Below are 22,201 nucleotides of genomic sequence, written 5' to 3' on the forward strand. Positions count from 1 at the left end.
TAAAACACCAACCATTGAGCACACATGGAGAGACCCATGGCCCCAGGTGCATATGTAGCAAAGGAGGCATTGTCTGGCAGCAGTGGGAGGAGAGGCCTTTGGTCTAGTGAAGGCACGTTTTTCTCAGTGTAGGGGAATGCCAAGGTGCTGAGGTGGAGAGGTTGGGAGAGGGAGCACCTTCATGGAAGCAAGGGGAGGGGGAGCTGGGGGAAAGGGGATAATATTTAAAACGTAAATACAGAGAATATCCAATAAAAATTTTAATTAAAAAAAAAAGTCACCAAGTTACCAATCCATCGAGTTTGCTTACAGATAGGGCATCAACATTTGTTAATCAAAAAAACAGAGACAGGGTTGGAAGGTGACTACTGAGTTCAGATTCCTAACGCCCATGTAAAGTAACTATGCGTGGTGTAATGTGCCTGGAACTGCGCACTGGAGTAGGGGCGACAGGCAGATCACACCAGCTTGCAAGCCGATGGCTGGTTGACCAGCAGCAGGTTCAGTCTGAGAGACCATGTTTCAAAGACACTGGATGTCTACTTCCGGCTTCCACATGAGCATGAATGGGTACACGCCCTGTGGATTACTACGCACAGACAATTAAAGAAAGAAAGAAAACGCTACATGGACAAAGTTATAAGGAGTCAGCAAACACAGCAATAACTCTCAATAACAAAAGACTTATTTTAGTTGGGGCACGGTGGTACACCTGGGTGGTAGAGGAAGGTATGGTTGTCATGAGTTCAAGTCTAGCCTGGGCTACACAGCTACTAAAACAAAACAAACCCAAACCAAACACTATTTTGAGCAAAAGGGTATTTAGAATGTCTCCATGCTGGAGGAAGATTTTCATAAGTGGTCCAAATTATTATTATTATTTTTTATTTTCTGAAATTATTTCTTTCAGGATGTTTGGTGCTTCCATCCTCACTACTTGTATGAAGACCTTGCTGACCATTAAGTGTCTTCCCATCACGTGTAACATGTTTACTAAAATTGGTCAAACACCTCCACCTGGTAATGCAACTCCCCTCATTTAAAATATTTTTGTATAATTGCTAGGGAATCACCCAATACCTACCAGACAAAAAAAATCACCCTCAATCTCAAATGACTGGCAGTTATCAAAATACTTGAGTTTGACCAGCCTTCCTAAAGCTCGGGTTAAAAGCTGCCCTCTGGGACTCAATCATGTTCTCAGCAGAGAAGAATATTTCAGAGATGTGGAAGCTGAAACGGAGACTATAATCTTTTGTGATTACCCTTGGGGCTGAAGCGAACGCAAAAAGCAAAGTCTATGAATTGCTGATAATTTCCTGTGATGACCCACTCCCAGGAAATTCTGATATTACTCCTGCACCCGAACAAAAGGACCGTTCCCCAGACGTGCAGCTTCAAAGAACTCCACATCTGGGGGGTCACGAGAGCTACTCATCCATTATGGGGGCCAGGCCTGGGAGACGGCCGCTCTCTCCGAAGACAATGCCGAGTCTGATTGCATCAGGAGTCATCAGCTGTGTGGTACATACTGTCTTTCTAAAAGGTTTCGTTTTTGAAATATCTGATTTAAAAAATATATCCATCTTATCTTTCAGAAGTCCAAAGACCGGTGCATTTTTCTGCTGCTCCTATTAGCTATGGCTGGTATCTCTCTCCCTGATAAATTTTTAATCTGATATGTTGATTTTGAGGAAAAAAAATTATTGTTATGCACATGGACTTAGCCTAAAAGTCTGTATCATACTTAAGATGGAAGGAACCTAGTGAGTTGCAATTACTGAGTTTGGGTAAAGAGATTTAAATTCAGGAAAGAACGTGTCTGGAGAAGGGGCGTGTGTTAGGTGAAGGTAGAGGACTGAGGGAGTTCTCAGAATGGAAGCTCACTGTCAGCATATGAAGGATAACCTGGTATGCTGACTGATGCTGAACTAAGTTAAATTACTTCTTCAGTGGCCATTGGCCTCGTTGTAGTTTCACAAATGAACGATGGAAACAAAGGTTCCAAAGCTATCTTTAAATGATAACCGAAAACATCGTCATCTTAGGGATCCGGGGCAAAGTCTCATGGGCAAACTGCTTTCAGCTTCCCAAGTCATTTTTAAGAAAGACAGAAAACAATAAAATTAATTTTATATTTTTTTCTCCCCAACCTCCACTGAATAATCTCCTCAGGTTTTCCTGAACTCACCTGTGACCACCTTTAGTGTTTGGAGGAAGTCAAGTGATTCTGGTCTTCCATTATCTCATTCAGCAGAACACACCGTGAAACCAGGTACAAATCTTGGATAGAGCGTTCATTTCATAAGTTCTTGGCCACATGCGTAAATTGGTGTTCATGATAATTAGGATTTCTCTAATGCACAAAGCCAGCTTCAGAGGTGAACATTATTTATTCGCGGCAGTTAAAGGGATCGAAGGGATTGGAATATTGATTTAAGTTATGATTATTTGTAAGAATACTGCCCTGCTATGTTGAGTCACTTTGTAAGCATCTAACATGCAAAAGCATCTTAAATAATTCAAACTATTATTGGGATATGTTACGTGGCGTATTGCTCTCCACTAAAAGAGAAACCAAATTTAACGAACTCTAGAAATTTCCTAAATATTCAACCTTACTCAGTTCTCTATGAACATGATCAACAAAAACTTTCATTATACAATGACTCAGATAGGAAGGTACCATCATGTCTAGTTTTAAGATGGAGAAAAATGACACACTATGACCTTCTCAAGCTCACTCCCACGTTCCTCTTGGAAAGAAACAGAGCCCTCTCCCTCCTTGCTCCCACACAGACCATGCCTTCCTACGGAGCCAGTAATGTGGAGTCACTCCTCTGGTCAAAGATGCTTTCTCCAAGAGGTGGAATACAATGAATTAGCGGCTACTCAGCCTTGGAAAGTACACACAGCAGCGACTGTCTTTTCTGTGTTTGATAGCTTCCTCTCTGTTTGGGAGAAGCAACACTTAGAGGTTCCCCTGGCCCTAGGATCTGCTATCTAGAGAGCAGGTTGGGACCAGCAAGCCAAACCTGTGTGCACAAGGGAGGCCTCTTAGCTCGACTTTGAAAGGATTTGAAGGCAATTAAAATTCTTCCTTGCATGGAAAAAAAAAGCTGTAGGTGCTTCAACTCTGCTTAGGTAAGAGTGAAGGCTAGCCCTTGATAATCTCATTCTCTTCAGGTCTAGCTCACTACTGGAGAAAACAAGGATTCAATCTTCTGATCCACAAAGTGCTCAATAAATGACATATGTAGGCTATTTCATGTATGAGCACATTAAAACAGCCAACTGTTGGATATCCTCGAAACATGCTAATGCCCCGTGATTCTGAGTTCCATGAAAACGAGGTATCATTCATATAACTTATTTATCATTTTGTTTCAAACATCTGAACATAAAGAGGAGCCTCTAACAAACGACGCTGAAAGCTCAGTTCGTGAAAAAGGCTTTCCCCAAGATTCCTACTAAGCTTGCAGATGTGTTTTAACTCCACAGATTGCTAAATAGCTCTCAATTCATCTTTAGCACCCTCAATGCAGCCATAAAAGCAAAGAGCCTGGAATATTCCACAGTGAGATGCTCATCTGCAGAGAGACTTGAGGCTTAATTCTGAGCACGAGAATCAAGGAGGGAAAGACAGAAGAAAAGAAGAGAAAGCAGCAAACACAACAACACAGGTTACTAGATGGATTCCCAAGCTTGTTGGGAACCACTACAACCAACAACTGAGCATCGGACTTAGAACCCCTTTTGTGAGCCGCGGAGGGCGTTTTGCCTACCCATGTTCTCCACTTTCTTACCTAGGTTTCCCACTTTATCACCGACACACAAAGGCTCGGTGACTGCAACCAGCTAAGAGCAGGCTGGAGCTATGGAGGGAGCTGACCACTTTCTACCCTACTAAGGCCTTCTCCACGGGAGGACGTGCATGTGGATGTACATTTAAATCACAGCAGAAAATACTGTAAATCTAGCTGAGAACTGTGTTTAAGAACCATCATTTAAAAAAAAAAAAAATAGGGTTCGAAAAAAATTGAGGTTACAAAGAACTTGGTTCTTGGGGATTTGGTCCTTGGTTGGGGAGCTCACCGGCGTCATGAATGAGCCCATGACTGTTATTCGACTAAATGGACCCAAGTACCCAAATGCTCACACTGGATTGCTATACCCATAGGCTTGTGCACTGCTCAGAACTCATCAGAGACGTTTCTTAGTGCAGTGGACCATGGGTATAGCCTAGGCTCACAGCAAGTCAAAGTTGGGGTGGTACAGGCTGACTGAGTGCTCAGCCACAAATAGGTCACGCACTTCAAACTCTCTCCCGTACTCCCACCCGGATGCCTGCTTCAAGGCTCAGGGACCACCGCAGAGGACCCTAGAAAGACTGTAAGAGCTAAGGGTCAGAAGAGCAGGGTGAAAGCTGTCTTCTGGGCGTGACAGGACCTCTGTATTCATGGACCCACAGCGGCTGTGGTTGTCTACCTATGGTGGGCACAAGATCAAGGCAACCCACATTCTAGCAGGGAGGTGGCAGGGATTCTAGAGCCCGTACCCCTAACTGAGATGCTACAGAGAGTCAATGGCTTCCAGAGAAGGGCCGATTTTCTCTAAGTGGCTCCTGGTACACTGATCACACTCCAGTGGGTGGCTCCACACCCGGAATTATATCTCATATATAAAAATCATATAAATAAACAAAAAATATAGAACAAAACAAAATGACACGAACTCGGGAGTGGGAATGTATAGCGAAGAAGTTAGGGGAGGAGTTGGACAAATACAATGAAAATACATTGCATAGAATTCCCAAATTAATAAGTTTTTTTTTTAAAGAGAAAGGCTGGAGGTTTCTTCTTTTCCTAATTATAAGAATAATTAAGAATACCCTGAGAGTATGAGATGAGAATGAAATAAAGTTTTAAAGAAGATGGCCCCGATATAGACACTCTTTCCAAGGTGACTCTACTCTTGAAAAATGCTGACCTGGGGCAGTGCCAAGGCCGAGAACCTATCTTGCCAGAAAAATCTAGTGAGCCCTCCAAGTACACATAATCCTTGAAACCCTAGCCCCGAAAATCCAGCCCAGAGCACGCGAAGCTGAGGCTGGGGTAATGGGAGGGGCATAGAGGAGGGCACAACAGGTTGGAGCTGCAGAGGGCTTTCCCTAGACTCCACACACCTCACAGGGACCATCAAAATCTAACCAGCATCTCCAGGGACCATATGGTGAATGCCCATGAGGGAGGAGCTATTTGTCAGCTTAACCTCTGTGCTCAGCGAGTGTAGCATCAGACATGCAGGCAAAGGTTGTGAGTGGGTGCCTTAACCAATGACTTAGATGAGGAAAGGATGCTGAGCCACCTTTTAGAGAAGCATCCTTTATACAGACTTAGCATGGGGCCTTTAGTACAGGTTTAGAGGCTCCTGAGTGAGGCAAAGGGTACAAGTAAAAATGGCATGCTGTGGTCTGTGGGGCAGGAAGTGTGTGTGTGTGTGTGTGTGTGTGTGGTCACTGTGAAGTTGTGTCTTTTCCCCAGTGATCATCATGTGTACATGATTTTCCTGTGTCAATTTTTTTGGGGCTATTTTCTATATATATGTTCTAGACCTATGTACCTGTGGCTAACTATTTGTACAAAAGAGGAAAAAAAAGTTGTTAGCTTTTTATCACATCTTAGAAGTTTTCCCTTTTCTTTTCTTCAAGATTTATTTCTTCTTATGTGTATATATCTGTTTGTGGATATGTGCAGGTGAGTGCAGGTGCCTGGTAGAGGCCAGAAGAGGGCAGTGGAGTCCCTGAACCGTGACGGGCTCGTGAGCCGCCTGAGGTTAGTGTTGAGAAACGACCTCAGATTCTCTGCAAGAGCCACACACACTCCCAGTGGGAATGGAGACAGAGTCAGGAGGATCTCTATGAGTTCAAGGCCAGCCTGGTCTATGAATGGAGTTCCAAAACAGCCAAAGAAGTCCTGTCTCAATAAAAAATGCATGTGTGTGTATGTGTGTATGTATAATGTGTGTGATATGTATGTGATATATGACAGCACATGTGACACATATCACATGGTCTGTGTGATGTATGATACATGTGTGATATACATCACACACTTCTTCAGAACATATATAAGAGAAAGACTCTTTAATGTAGTTTAAAGTTATGATCAAAAACAAAATTACAACCACATTTTTTAATTAGGCAGGGATAAGGCATAAGTGTAGTTAGACATACCACCATCTATAAAATATTAAATATATAACTTTTTAATGCTACTAAGCACTATTAGAGTATAAAAATCAGACCCAAAGAGCAAAGAGTCACTTTGGGTTACATCAGCTGAAGCACTCCACTATACAGAAACAGAGGAGAAATAATGTACTTGAACGTAGAAATAAGGAGTATATTTAGTAGAGGAAAGCATTAGAAGCAAGCAAAAGAATTTTCAGTGTCCCAGGTGATTTCAGGGTGTCTTACAACAATGTCGCCTGAGTTACAAGCATAAACTAATAGCAAAGCGAATGTGATTTTAATTTCTTCTCCTCAGTTGATAAGTGCATCATTTCTGTTCTGAGAGGGAGCAGCTCTGAGCGCTTGCTGGTACTTGCAGGCTGTGAATGACTCAGTCTGCCAGGGGATCTGGAATGATAAGGTGACTTGCTAATGGCACCGGTGATCTCACGGCCTGCCATGCGTGACTCAGACAATCACACAGTGGCTTGGGACGTTTGACTCTGAGATCATCTTTATTCTGTTGCACACATTTGATCGTGTGTTAGGAAAAATAATTTCAAGGTAAGTAGTGAGATCAGATTTTTTTCTCCCCCTAAAAAATTAAGGGTCATGAGCTTCTTGCAGTAAGCCGGCGGCTGTGCCTGCGGTTTCCTGGAAGAGCAGAGGAAACATAGCAGGACCTGAGAAGAATCTCATATAAATAGGCTCATAAAACACCTGTCAATCCACAGAGACACCGAGGGATGATGGTTGTCCCCAGGCAGCTCCTGACTACAGTGAGAGCTCTGGAGAGGCACGCAAACACATCTGTTCCTATATGCAGAACGTTGTGTCTTCCGTGAGGCTTTACCGACTCATACATGTGCTTAGGTAGGCTGGGAACATGTCTAATCTGAGCTCACAGCAAAATTCTACAGACTTCATGGTTCGACAATAGGACATCACGTTCTCCTGCTCTTGGATGTTGGAAGTCTCAGATTAGGTCAAGTTACGTTTAGGAATATACAGCTGAATATGCATGGATGCATATGCGTGTAGTAAAAAGGAGGCCCTGGACTTGAAGGAGAGCAGGAAGGGTAGGTGTGAGGGTTTGGAAGAAGTTGGAGAAGGGGAAAAATGTATTTATGATCTCGAGAAATACAAACGGCAATAAATCGGGAACAGGTTGGAAACTGATTAGAGGCAGGTTGGCGGGACGATTCAGTTTGTGGGTGCTGACTACGGACAATCAAGGGAGCGGGAGTCAGCGGACGGGACGGTGCAGGCAGAAGACTCGATAACATGAAGCTGCTTCTGGAAGGCAGGCAGGCCGGGGTGGCAGACATGAGCGTCAGTGGGGAGCCAGGCACAAAAGCCTACTGGGCCTTGGCTATGCAGGTCAAAACCTTAAAGGGAATCGACGTTTGTGTCTCACGGTCTTCTAGTCATAAATGACACAAACCGGCCCTCTGCGCAGCCTCACCACTCAGGTGGGAAGCTGGTCTTGCCAGGCTGTGGCCATCAAAGGCCCCAAACAGCAGCTTCCTGCCGGCCGGTTAGTTTCCTTATCTGTCTCTTCTCGGCGTTCCTGGCCGGAGTCTTATGCTATTTGTTTATTCTCTAAAAAAAAATATTTATTGACTTTTTAAAATACGTATGAGCATTTACCTCCATGTATGTATATGTGCCATGTGTGTGCCTAGTGCCCTCAGAGGCCAGAGCAATGAGTGCTTTTAACCACTAAGCCCTTGATGTTTCTAGCACCATGTGCATTCCTCATAGAGAGCACAGAGCAGTTCTCAAGGGTGTGGCGTGTGAGGTAAGACAACTTCTAAATGAGCGCTGTGGAGTGCGGATTCCGCGGTGTGTGAATTCAGCATAGAACATATCAGATATCTACATTACCATCCTTAACGGTAGTAAAACTACAGTTATGAAGTAGCAATGGAAACAATTTTATGGTTGGGGGGGTCATCACATGAAGAGTTGTATTAAAGGGTTGTGACATTAGGAAGGCTGTTTTTATGACTGTCGCAAAATTAATTCATTTTTAATTCGTATTCATCATGCAGTATTCTGCTCTGCTAGAAACAAAAGAGAAAACATTAAATGGTTGTTGTTTGCTTATAGAGGTGCAGTCGTACTGTGCAGCCCTGAGTGGCCTGGAACTCACTGTGTGGATCAGGCTGGCTTCAGTCTCACGGAGATCTGACTGCCTCTGCATCTGTGGTGCTGGATCAAAGGTGTGCACCACCATACCTGATTATGTCTTTTTAAAGGAATTACTTTGTTTTTCTTTACATGTGTGTGCATGAAGATGTGTGAGAAGGCCAAAGACAGCACCAGAGCTTCAGTTACAAACAGCTGTGCACCAAGTCATACCGGTGTTGGGAGCTGATCTTGGGTCCTCTGCAGGAGCAGCAACTGCTCTTAACCACAGAGCCATCATTCCAGCCTCCAAATCTGTGTATTTTAAAACTAACTTGAAGAAGGTAACAAAGCTGAGAATTCTCAAAACATTTATCTGTGGTCTCGGTGTGGCAATAGAATTGGGTACTCGGCAGATAAATGTTGATTAAATTTTTAATCATTTGTTACCACTTTCAGTATTTATTAATAACAGAATTGGTTGTAAGGAAAGTAAAACAAGAATAATTCAACCGTGTTTCTCACAGAAAGAGTGGATAGTAACTTTTCAAATTTGCCAATAAACTGCTACGGCTGTGGGGTAAATGCATTCTACTTCAGCAGAACTGGTTCGACAAGTTTGTATTTCATATTGAAGAAGTCATTTCCTCTTTTACTTAATGATTCTGCAGGAAATTTTCTAGCATGTGTCCAGCAAAGACAGAGAAAGATTTCTGATTGGGCTTTGTTCCCAGTGAATGAAGTGGGAGGTGATATGAGCCTAAAGAGCCAGAACATGAGCTTCGACGTTAGAGGATTGTAATTCCGGTCCCAGCTCCTCCTCCTCACAGGAGAAAACCACTGACTTGTCAGTGTTCTGAGGCTTGATTACCTGAAGGGATAGAAATTATCACAAATACATGATAATTTAGTATAAGTATTAGTGGTGGTATAGGAACACTTCCCTAGCAAAGTGGCCAAAGACGTTCTTAAAAATCTCCTACTAGATTTCCCAAGTGAGTTGGGTGCTGGGATGAATAAAAGAAATAGGAAAACGACAGTCCTTTAACCTGCAGCCCAGCTCCCCCTACACACACACACACACACACACACACACACACACACACACGAAAGAGAGAGGGGGGCAGACACACACACACACACACACACACACACACACACACAGGTTTTTTGACTCTCTCTCTCTTTCTGTGTGTATTGTGTGTGTATCTGTGTGTGTTTGAGAGAGGCCTCCACTGTGGAGCCCAGGCTGACTTTGAACTAAAGGTCTCCCTGCCTTTGCCCCACTGGTACTGCATAGGTGTGCACCACGATGCCCAGCAAGACAAAAGAGGCCCACTAGAACTGACTTAATTTCTAATACGGTGCTAGCAGGAGGCATGTCTTGGATTTAGTAAACTGAGCAAGATCAGTATTTCTCATAAGTTTTATTACAGTATCTCTGGTAGGCTTTTTTCACTGTGGTAATCAGGTAATATCAGTATTTGAAAATTTAGAGCTTACTGTCTTCTAAGAAGTAAAAGACTTTATAAAACAAATATTCATTGAGTCATATTAATATAGTATATTGTAAGATTGTTATGCAAAATAAATAAGTATGATTTGTTAGTGCATCTGTGAGCCCTGTGCAACATCAATAAGCTAATATACACTTAAGTTTTATGTTAAAAAAAGTTTTTAAAGTAGTCACTTTATTTCTGTTTAATAGCCCTTAATAACAGAGACACATGGCATGTAAGACATTTTGAAAGTTGAGAATGGTGGCCCACAGAACATCACTGAGTATCTGAACTTGCAAAAACCATCTGCAATCACGTATGTGTTCGACGTGCAGCTTCGAGGAGCTGGGGGTGGGGGTTCCAGCTGTTGACATCGCGTTCCTAGGAAGGAGCGTAACCAGGGGCAGAGAATCAAGCTTTCATTTTGCCTGAAGTTCGAATGTTCTATTTGTAGCAGAACATGTTTGTAAGGCAGCTACAAATTCTTATGGGCAAATTTAACAACAACAACAAAAAATTGTGTTACTTGTACTAATATCATGTGTGAGACTCACATTAAAAAGTAAAAACAGAGGCTCCCACCCTTGAGTGTGCTCACACCAGCTCCCTCGTGCTGCCAACCACAGACACAAGGAGAGCCGAAGACAAGTGCCTCTTGTGTCTGGAACGATCGCAGATTCCGTGGCAGGCTGGATTCAAGGTCTTGGAGATGCTGTGACACCTCCTCACATTAGGAGGCACACACTCTCCCTTCGGATGCATTCATCTGGCCAAGACAGCCCGGATTTATCTTACTCCCATGCTCCTGTGGGCTAGAAACTACGCTCACCTTCCCATGCCTTAAAACACAACAAAACAAAAATCAAACCAACCAACCAAAGAACAAACAAAAAAAGCTCATTGGCCCTGGCCAGAAAATAAACCCCCCCAAAAAAAAAACCCAGAAACATTCAACCATTTGTTCGCCAAGTCAAAGGCAGGGCCTTTACTGTCTGATTCGTTCCCTTTCAGCTTTAGGCCCCAACAGAAGGCTTGTCAACAGATTTTATTTACAACCCTTGAGGAAAAACCCTCTTGCTGTTTTCACTTCTGCGGAAGATAAGTTTGCAGAGGAGGGACTGTTGGCAGTGCTTCCATAGAACGCTGCCTGGTGCTGGTGATAACACGATCATTTGTTTTGATCGTGGCAGCATCTACAATGGCCTCGTTCATGGACACCATCCCGCTCCACAGAGTGGATTTGTCTCTGGTATGGAGGCAATGCATGTCAGTTCCTCCGTGTTCAATCTTTCTCCTGCCAGAAGTTTTCAACCTGCCCAGAATCCTGCTGTTCAGAGAGGTCAGCTTTACTTGGCATGACTGGGAAATGTCTTCCATTCAACTGAAAGGAAGTCGGCTGACTGATGTGAATACAGTGAGACCAGTATTCACCGTGTGTGTATAATGGGGGTAGCTACACACAGTACAGATGACCAAGATGTAGATATAAAATTAATAATATCTTTCTTCGTGGTCAGAGTTAGATTCAATAACTCACAAGAGCCACCCCCCCCCCAATAAAAACTGTTTATGTGAAAGTCATACTTTAAACATCTCCCAAATAAAAAGGCACCCAGAGAGGTAAATCCCACGGTTATTGATTTTCCTTTAGGGTAAAAAATTGGAAAAATCAGTGCAGCTTAATGTCTCTAAATGTACTCTTGAGCAACTCAGGAGTGAGAGATGTGAAACCGCTACAGAGCTTATCAAAACCGGACAATGAACCAGGCAAATGTCATCTGTGGAGACATTAGTGACGTCTACATGCAGCTCATTTGGTCTGAGCTCCCTGAACGAGGCATTTCCCTCAGTACGGCTGAAAGGCAGAACCTAAACCACAGCCTTTGGAAACAGACTCTGCCCATGTTCTATCCTGGAAGGCAGTGAAAGAAACGAGACCTCAGAGACACACGTAAAATACAAATGCATTTACTCACTGTGTTAAAGTTTGGAAAGAGCCCAACAGCAGAGCTACCGTCCACTGGAAAAGACATAAACGGTTTGATGTCCAGCGAAGGCTGCATCATCAGGGTGGGTGTGCGCACCAGAGCAGGAAGGGTACTTGTGTGGCATGCGCTGCCTGCCAAGAACAAAAGAGAACAAATTTAATCCCCTACATCCATTCCTCTCCCAAGCTTCCAGTGCCAACCGAAGGCTGCTGAGCTGTGACCTGCAAACACAAGAGTCACGGATGCAAGCGTCCGGCAAATGCAGCCGAAAGGACCTCTTCGTGGACTGAGATACATGCAGAACACCTCGCTATGCATAAGCCAAGGCTTTCTCAGGGTCAAGTGACAATCGGTCCCCAGGTTCTATCAGCAGGTGTGCCTTGGTGTCCACCCCTCCTGGCACCTTTGGGAACTCACGAAAGCACACACCACTGGCGAATAGAGGAGGGGTTTCTCACGGTCCTCTTCGCTATTGGGAGTGAATGGCCAGCAGCAGGTCTTATGCAAAACGGAGATAATTATCAGGGTCTTTATGAGGAAGGAATCTTGGAATTTGGCAGATACTGGCCACAGTTATGGCTCAATTTGGCCCGAGAAGTTTTCTTACTCTCGGAAAACGGGAAGTCTACACATGGGATGGTTGAGAACACAAGGCAGCAGGTTATAGTTTGGCTGCAGATGAGGAGTCAGGGACAGGAACTTGACATGTCTTCATTTTTACACCTAATGACCTTGTGTCCTTTGGGTGCCTGTCCCCTGAATCGTTACATTAGCTCTTCTCTCCTTTGGCATGTGGTTTAATGCAGGCCCTGGAGATTCAGAATGATGTGGGCATTCTCCTTGATCATTACCAGTCACACGGTATAAATACATTTGCAGGCCTCATTGGCTCTCTGGGAGACAGGCCCTGGCACGCTTAGCATGGGTGTGTGCTTATACTACTGTAGATGCGTGTGTTCCTGTGGACTCACGCATGCAGAAAGCAGAGGGCAGCATCAAACGTCATTCCTCCAGAACTCACTGCCTTGCTTTCTGAGTCAACATGTTTCACTAGGGCTTTGCAGATCTGGTAGGCTTGGGAATCAATAGTCAAAAATCCTGTTGCCTCTCTCTCCCTGGAGCTGAGATTGTAAGAGTGGGTGCTAGAACTCAAACTCAAGTCCTCACAAGTACATGACCTGCACCTTATCAAGCTACCTACATAGCTCCATGTATGTATGTATGTATGTATGTATGTATGTATGTATGTATGTATGCATACAAGTGTTTACTCTAATCACATATCAGATAATTCACTCCCTTAAACTATGAAATCAATAGCTTTTTCGAATATTCACAGAGTGGTAAACGGGCATCATCTTCACATTCAGAACATTTTCATGACTTAAACTGTACACACAGCAGCAACCCCTTCACGTTTCATCCGACATCTCTAGCACATGACAACCAATGACCAGTCTTCTTTGTGAACAGATTTATCTGTCCAGAGCATGTCACTTAAATATAACCATATAACATGTCTTTTGTGACCGCCTTCATTTGTTTGAGATTAATGCTTACGGCAGAGTATTGAGCCCTTTTGAGGCTCAATGATAGAGTATCGTTGGGAATGGTCCCACAGTTTGCATATTCATTTATCAGGTTCTGGGCACTTGGATCACTGGCATTTTGTGGGTATTCTCAAGAGGGTGAGACTTTCACAACACCACCAGCAGCACAGGTCCCCTGGCACAATCATTTCATTGCCTAGAATCCTTCACTTGCCTCAAGAAGAAAAGAGGTGTGAGAAAATGCCCTAAGAAATCTATTCAATGACAGTGGTGTACATATGCCGGGCCAAATCAGAATGGCCTTAAAGTGTCCCCAAATAACTGAAGCCCCAGGCTCAATCATATCTAACTTTTGTAATGAGTTTCTAAAAACAAAAGAAAACAAAACAAAAAACGAGAAACAAAAAAAAACCAAAAAACCAAACTCAACTGTCATAGTCAGGTTTTTATTCCTGCACAAACATCATGGAAAGGGTTTATTCAGCTTACACTTCCACACTGCTGTTCATCACCAGAGGAAGTCAGGACTGGAACTCAAGCAGGTCAGGAAGCAGGAGCTGATGCAGAGGCCATGGAGGGATGTTACTTACTGACTTGCTTCCCCTGGTTTGCTCAGCCTGCTTTCTTATAGAACCCAGGTCTACCAGTCCAGGGATGGCTCCACCCACAATGGGCTGGGCCAGGGATGGCTCCACCCACAATGGGCTGGGCCCTCCCCCCTTTATCACTAGTTGAGAAAATGCTTTACAGCTGGATCTCATGGAGGCATTTCTTCAATGGAGGCTCCTCTGTGATAACTCCAGTTTGTGTCAAGTTGACACATAAAACCAGCCTGTTTTTGTGAACCCAAACCAAACAAACAACTCCTCCCCAAACAAAACAACAATAAAAAACCTGGTGGCATGTTACCAGTCAGCTGTGGATAGTATAGGCAATCCTATTGATTGTATGTGTGTATGCATATACATATGTGTGTATACACCCCCCCCACACACATATATATGCAGCCGGTAGGAAATACAAATGCTGATTCAGTGGAGGAAATCCTTTCTCCCCCCGCCCCAACCCCATGCTCAATAATCTGGTTTGGCCCGGCATGCATACACCCCTGGCATTTAATTACACATTCCTCTTCTAATCAGGTAATGCTACTTCTATTGCTAACGTCAAGCCTGGAGAGCCAAGAAGATGTATTACATGATTGCATCAAATGTCACAGAGGTATGTCTGAGAGGACTTATTTTAAAATCCTAGCAAAATTGAAAGTTAGAGCAAATGGCCTGTACTAATTCATCATCATGATGATTATGAGGATTCTAAGTCTGCAGGGTAATGAGTAGTAATAATGGGTAATAATCAAAGTAAGCCTACTGAGCAAACAGAACTGTCCTGTGGCTGTTGGTCTCTGCAAGGAAGTTCCATCCGTGAGGTCTCCATGGTGGCTGTGATAAAAACAGCGGTGATACAGAGGCCCCCGGGGCCTGGTAAATCAGTCCGTACTAACACACTCACATCAGATGGGATCCGGTGGAGAAACTGAGGCATAAGCAGATTGCCCCATCAGTGAAGGTCAGAATGCTCTGTGGCCCTTCTCACCCAATCAAGTCCCTATGCTAATAGACAGGAGAATGACTTAGCCTCCACCGCTCATTAGCATAAAGACTTAGCAGCTGTTTACCATCTCATTAGCATTTTAACGACGCACAATTTGCCACGTTAAACACAGATTGTTTTAAAGTACTGATGGATCTTCTGAACTAGCCCGGCTTCCACCAAGCCTTCGCCTTTCTCTCCTTCTGTTTTATATGGACTGCTTCACCAGGGCAGAACGCTTCCAAAGACGCTTTTGCAGACAGAAATAAGACAAAGCACAGGGCGCTCCACCCCTCCCCCTTTCTGGTCACAAGTTATTTTACACTTTGATCCTCTGTCATTTTATTCTAGATTTTGCTACTGCTGCTGGCAAGGCTTTCTTGTCACCTTTGGGTACCTGAAAGTCAGTGAGTGTTGTGAGGGGAAATTTGGCTAAAATGCCTTGCACCCTGCAAGAAAATGTTCCATTTTTCTAAAAGTCAAAGACTTGCTGAGATTGAAAAAGAAAAAAAAAAAAAAAAAAAAAAAAAGAAAGAAAGTAAAGAAAAATGGTTAATGCTTTCTCACAAAAGAGCCCCCTTGGGGGTTGAGGGGAAAAGGGGTTATTAAAGTGCAGTTTATGAAGATTAAAAAGTGTGTTTAAGCTTAGGTTTAAGTGTAGGTATGAAGATCAGCCACTAAAAAAAGACACTGGTGGTTCACACCTTGGGCAAGGTGGACATGGCTGACGGCTGAGACTGTGTGACCCTAACTGTGTGCACATGGGTCAATCTGGTGAATGTGTGCTGGAGAGGGCCAGCTGTGGCCAGAGGCCAGAGGAAGACAGGTACCCTGCTCTGTCACTTTGTGACTCGGTGTTATCTGAGGTAGCATCTCTCATGGAACCGGAAGTTACCTATGCTGGGCAGCCAAGGAGCTCTGGCCATCCTCCTGTCTCTGCCTGGCCACCCAACAGCTTCCAACACTGGGGTTCCAGGAGCTCTTTACTCTGCAAACTTTGCAGTGGCTGTTGGCATCCAAACTTAGCAACACTCGTATCCAGTGAGCTACCTCTCCAACATTAACAGGTTGTTGTTGTTGTTGTTTTAATTATTGACTGCCCCAGTTAGTTTTTGTCAGCTTGCCACAAACTAGAGTCACCTCAGAAATAAGAACCTTAATTGAGGAATTACCTCCTTCAAATTGGGATGTAGTGTATCTGTGCGGCTTTTTTTCTTAATTAGTGATTGATGTGGGAGGGCCCAGCCCACTGTGGCTAGTGCCATCTTGAAGCAGGGGGTCCAAGGTCAAGCAAGCCAGGGCATCAAATCAGTAACGAGGGTTTCTCTATGGTCTCTGCTTCAGTTCCTGCCTTTAGGTTCCTGTCTCTATTACCTTGATGGTAGACTAACCTGGAAGATAAAATAAGCCTTTTGTTCCTCCAGTTGATTTGGTTAGAAATTCCACAGGTTTTCTCACATCAATACGGGAACACCACAACTATCAGGCCAGTGTGTAAAACACTGAGATTCATCATGAGTTTCATATAAACGAATGAAGTCAAAATAGGGTCTCACTTTATTGGAGTTGGCTTTTTATATCACATATATTTACCAACCTTCCTATTAAAATCACACATGCACACATACACACACATACTTATACACTTCTCTGTTTTTGGCGAATTCTTTTTTGGGATGGGGAGACATTTCCTTAGAGGAGGAAATGTAAAAGGGAAGAGGCAGTGGTGGGAGGGATAGCGGAAGTAGGGAGGGAAGAAGAGAGAGGAGCAAGGTCAGGGAGGAGAGGCAAGGTCAGAGTCCTAATTCCATGTTTCTAGGGCCGTCCAATTGGTGTTAATTCACAATACTCAGCATGGCAAGGTCCCCACTTTGGTGGTATAGTTTATTAACTCACCATGGCAAGTTACCCTACTTTGGAGGCACAGTTACAGTTTCTGAGTCTTGACAAATAGAAGTTATATTTATCTATCCTATGAAGCCAGTAATACGTGAAAGACTCACCACTGTGATCATAAAAAAAATCCTATTATTCCAGCCAACTGCCTCTGTAACATAATAGGTACCTTATCATGTCAATGGATTATGTCATAATCCATCACAATGAAAGCTCATTTGAGGGCCAAGTGACACTTGGAATTATTGCCTTCGTCTCTGACCTTTAGAAATGTGATCCTGAAGGCCCTTTTAGGTTATAATCCCAAGGCTTCCTGGTGCCTCATCTTTGTGCCATAACAGAAACAAACAAAGCTTCTGAGTGTCGGAAATGGGAGCCGGACAGCCCACGCGAGGAAGCTTTTACGGAGTGAGGAGGAGTCTGTTCCCTACCATGCAGGGTTTTCGCCTCATGCCATGGCCGGGTATGCTGCTTCAGCAAGGGCTGAAATAGAAAACCGAAATGCCGCAGATGCCAAATACCGACCTCCCAAAGATTTCTCTAAAGAAATTAAACTGAGTGGCAGTTCTTTTATTTTCATTGCTTTCCCAGCATTGTGGCCCCTCGCTTTGTGGGTCTTTGCCTCTGACCGTCACAACCAACAACCAGGCATCTCCCACTCTTTTCCCAGTCTGCTGTGTGGGGAAAATATGAAAGACTACGAGGTCTACTCAGCAAGTGCGAGCGCCAGGGGGTAGCTACATGAACAAAGAGTGAGACTGATAAAGATCTGCTTCCCAGACAGATACAGAGTAATAACACCGCCCCATGGACCTAGTGCCTTACACATGGCACAGGCATGAGTGTGCACATATGTATATAGAGAAACATGTCAATGTATATTCATATCCACACATATACTTATATGCTCATTTGACCCTTATGGCAGCTCACTAAACAAATGATATTATTAGCCTGATTTCAGAGACAGGAAACTGAGGCGCGGAGTGGCTACGACTCTATACAGTTGAGATACGCAGGTGCAAGAATTCAGATCCAGGCAGTTTGAGTTCTGGTCGCTTGGTTTTATTACCAGGTTATCGAGGAAGACACTTTCACTACCTAGGTCCATTCTCTGGCTGTAGAGAAGACAAGTTTAAACGTAAACTGAGCTATCTAAATGTCACATATGTGAACAAAATTACCGCTGGGTATTAGCGAAAACTCCTGACATTAGCATAAATGTCTGATACTGAGAAAACTAAAAGCTCCGAGTTTCTTTTTTTTTTTTTTTAAGTTCTATGAGGCCCAGTTCTAAAATATGTTGATTTAAAAATCATCTCCCCTCAAAAAAAATCAAATTATTTCATTCAATCAATAGTTATAAGGGACCAGCAAGATAAGGTATTGATGTGTTTATAAACTGGGTCAGGATTTATTTTACTGTTAAGAGAGGATAAAAACTAATAATAACAAATACAAGAATCACTAAGATTCTACTACATGCAAGGTACCATGTAGGTGATCTGTACTTCTTGTTTTATTAAGTTATAATAGAACCCCAGAAAGTTCCTATACTGTCTCCATTTTACAGAAGAGAATGATGACATCTAGAGCAATTAAGATCACTTAGTAGGTGCTTAGTAGGTGCTATAGCATGTGTGGTGGTTTGAATAGGTATGGTCCCTGTAGACTCGTATATTTAAATGCTTGACCCATAGGAAATGGTACTGTTAGGAGGTGTGGCTTTGCTGGAGTGGGTGTGGCCTTGCTGAAGGAACTGTGTCATTCCAGGGCTGGGCTGACACATGCTCAATCTGTGCTCAGTGTGGTACAGTCTTTTTTCTGCTGCCTTTGGAACAAGATACAGAACTCTCAGCTCTCTCCGGCACCATGTCTGCCTGCATGTTTCCCATCGTGATGATAACAGATTAAACCTCTGAACTGTAAGCCAGCCCCAGTTGGATGTTTTCCTTTGTAAGAGTTGCCATGGTTTTGGTGTCTCTCTATAGCAATAAAATCCCCAACCAAGGCAGACTTGATCCAAACTCCTGCTCCTGACTTGAAAACCTAGACCATCACTATATAAAGTAGGGAACATAGAAGTTAACTGTGAAACGGTTGTGCCATAGGGAGTGGGGAGACAGCTCAAATGGAAAAACAGTTGTTTGCCATGAGGGAACAAAGTCTTGGAATCTTTCTTCAGAATCTTTGTGTGCATGTATACATACACACATATATACATATCCACATATACATATCTATACACACATAGTTCCAATATAGAAGGCATACATTTAGGTTCCTTATCTTTAGAAACAGGATTAAAAAACTAGAACAAGAAAAATGAAGAGAAGCCCAAATGGACATTTCACAAAAGTAGTTATTAAAATGGCCAGTGATTCTACAAAAGGTGGTTCATGGTGGTTTAGGGATGAGAGAGTTAGTTATAAGTAAAAGGAGATGCTACTACGTAGCAATGAGATCACATCTACAACAAGAACGAAAGAGTCTAAGCATTGACCAAGAGGCGAGAACTCAATAATTAAACATAAATTGTTGCAACTGCTTGGAAAAATCTATTTGACAATAGTCCCATGGCTTAGTCCATCATCTTCTGTGACAAAGCAACTCTCCTTCCAGACAGATGCTGGACAGAAGTGGTATTAGAGTAATTCTAGCAACAGAAGTCCATCAACACATCAACCACAGGAAGAATAAAATAATTTGGGGGATCTTATAGAACAAAGCAATCATAACAATGGACTCCGGCAGTGGGGACAGAAACGATGCCAAATTATTTGCACATTAATAGATAATAGATTGCTTGAGGAAAGCATCGTTGAGGAAAGAGAACCGTGGGGCATAGGCGCGGATGATAAAGCTGTGAGAGACACATAGCGAGGCACGCTCTACCTACGCTGTTGGTATCATGGCTGTCTCTAGGAGAGAACGGAAGGCAGTGGGGGATGGTGACTGGGGGCAGCATGAAAGAGTCGTCTCCCAGGTACTAGACATGCCTTTTCCCTCACCCGAGGCCCAGGTCTGCTCCATGCTGTTTGTCACATCCCTTCAGTGAAGTCCCGTGTGTCAGCCCAGTGCACCAGTCGGGCCAGGGTACCTTTCTGTATACATTCACAGCTGTTTCTAAAAACAGCATCAGTGCTGTTAAGAAAACATTTCCACAGAACAAACAAACAAACAAAACCTTTGGGCTGGAGAGATAGTTCAGCATTTGAGACCATTGGCTGCCCTTCTAGAGAACCAGGAGTTCAATTCCCAGAACCCACATGGTGGCTTGCAACAGTCCGTAACTCCAGTTCTAGGGGATCTGACACCTTCATACCCATGAGCATAAAATAAGATTAAGTACATTCTTTTTTTAAAAAAGAAAGAAAACAAAAAAAATCACTCCAATAAAAAGGATGTTTCAAAATACTGTCATGTTATTACAGTGCACTTAGTGAGCTGATTGTGAAGTAATCTGTCAGTTAGTGGTCATTTTATGACGTTGGTGCTTCTTCGGTGGCCTTACGAACTAGGAGACTGGTGTCCAGTCATGTCTAAGGAACTAGTGCGCATCTGGAAGTCTAAGGCTGTATGATTTTAAAGATTGTTTTTTTCAGTATGTAGGAGTGTTTTGCTTGTGTGCACATATATGCGCTATAAATGTGCCTTGTGCCCATGGGTGTGGGACAAAAGAAGACATCAGATTCCTTGGAACTGGAGTTAAAAACACTTGTGAGCTTCCATATAGGTGCTGGGGACTGAACCCAGGTCCTCTCAGCCACGAAGCCACCTCTTCTGCTCTCTGAGTCTATGTCATTTTAACTGTCGGCATCTGGGCCCTGGAGCAGCTAAGGTTCCCTGTGCCCTCAGCTTGCAGAGAGATTCCTCAGCATCTGCCATCTTAGGAACCCTTGGAAGCCCCACGCTCTGTCTGGTGTGCAAGCACTAAGAGGTTCTGTGTGAGAAAGTGGCGGTGGGGCTGTGATGGATGGTGAGCATGTCCTTCAGTTTACCAGTAACACACGGCTTTTATACAAAATGATGGATTCGTCAGGAAGATGGCTTTTTCTCATGCTGCGGCAGTAGAGTACACACAGCCAGGTAGCTATTGATTTCTCTCAGACTATCTGGCCCACATGCTGAATTTCTTATATTTAAATGGCAAGAGAGAGAGAGAGAGAGATTTATTTACTACGTAGTGCACATTTCGGTTTAGGTAAGAACGTGACAGGCTTCGCTGCAGTTGGGAATCTTTTGAGAAAAATAGGAGTGTTTCACGATTTAAGTTTAGGCGGTCAAAACCGAATTAGAAGTATTTCAGCTTTATTATCGGTCGCCTCCTTGCTCCCCAGTAGGATGAAGAACAGCTGTGGGAGGTGGGAGACTGAAGACGGGGAAACAGGCTTCTGACAGATGCCTTCTCCAGCTTGGAAAGCAGTGTTTTAATTCACCTGACTTATCCAAAGGGAATGCCATGTGCTGGTTCCTGAATTACCAAGTGTTCAGAAAATGGTCTCCAGACATGGATTTACTAAAATTGTCTGAGGACAGGCATAGCCTGAGAGGTCACAGGAGCCTGGTGACCTTTTTTTATGGCTCAAAGACTGAGGGAGATAGTCCTAAGCTTTGTCTGCCCAGTGACTCCTAGCCATGGTATTCAGCATTCCATACAGTCTAACAGTCTTAAGCTGTTTAGACAAACACAGCAATGGTTTTGGCTGTCCCCACATAGCCCGCTAAGAAAACTAACTGTACCATAGGGCTACAGTTTATTTTAGGAAGTGGCCTAGGCAGACCTTTCTGGAAAAGACAACTGGGTTTCCCAAGTGATAGAATATTCTTAGAGAAGCCCTATCTCATATAGTATTAGAGGTGGGTGTAGTTTAGATTAATATAGTTTCCAGTTGACTTGAGTAAATTAAGACTTTGCCATGGCACTTGGCAGGTGAACAGAGTCTGAGAAGACAGTTACCATTCTGGTACCACCTAACTTGTGTATGAATTACAGGCTTATGATTGTAATTACTATTATCTTCTGTCTCTGTGAACTAGAGAAGGGTTGAGATGGGGTCTCTTATAGCCCAGGCTGGCCCTATGTGTTTCAACTCGCTGTGTTGCTGGGATCACGGATCTATATAGCTCTTCTTGCCTCTGCCTGTCATGAACTGAGGTTTTGGATATGCACCACCCCAGAAGGCATCCTTACCTTCAACCATTTAAGTTCATACTGGTCTGTTTTGCTAACTTTGAATTTCAACCACTACCACAACAAAAAAATGTTGCTTTTTTTCAAGAAGATTTTAATGTCAATTATTTTGTCATTAT

The 22,201-nt window shown here is 43.5% G+C and overlaps 1 protein-coding gene across 3 annotated transcripts in view; it reads right to left on the reverse strand.

The window, feature by feature from the left end:
- The window catches only part of ZNF385B (zinc finger protein 385B), a 102,261-nt gene that overhangs the window by 74,676 nt on the left and 5,384 nt on the right, over positions 1–22,201 (reverse strand). For all 3 annotated transcript variants that reach the window (XM_080928057.1, XM_080928055.1, XM_080928056.1), the window contains one exon: positions 11,838–11,980. In XM_080928057.1, coding sequence (XP_080784183.1) covers positions 11,838–11,927 — 90 coding nt within the window. In that variant the 5' untranslated portion in view covers positions 11,928–11,980. The remainder of the gene's footprint in view (positions 1–11,837; positions 11,981–22,201) is intronic.

The sequence above is a fragment of the Micromys minutus genome (genome assembly GCF_963924665.1).
Source record: "Micromys minutus genome assembly, chromosome: 13".
Lineage (NCBI taxonomy): Eukaryota > Metazoa > Chordata > Mammalia > Rodentia > Muridae > Micromys > Micromys minutus.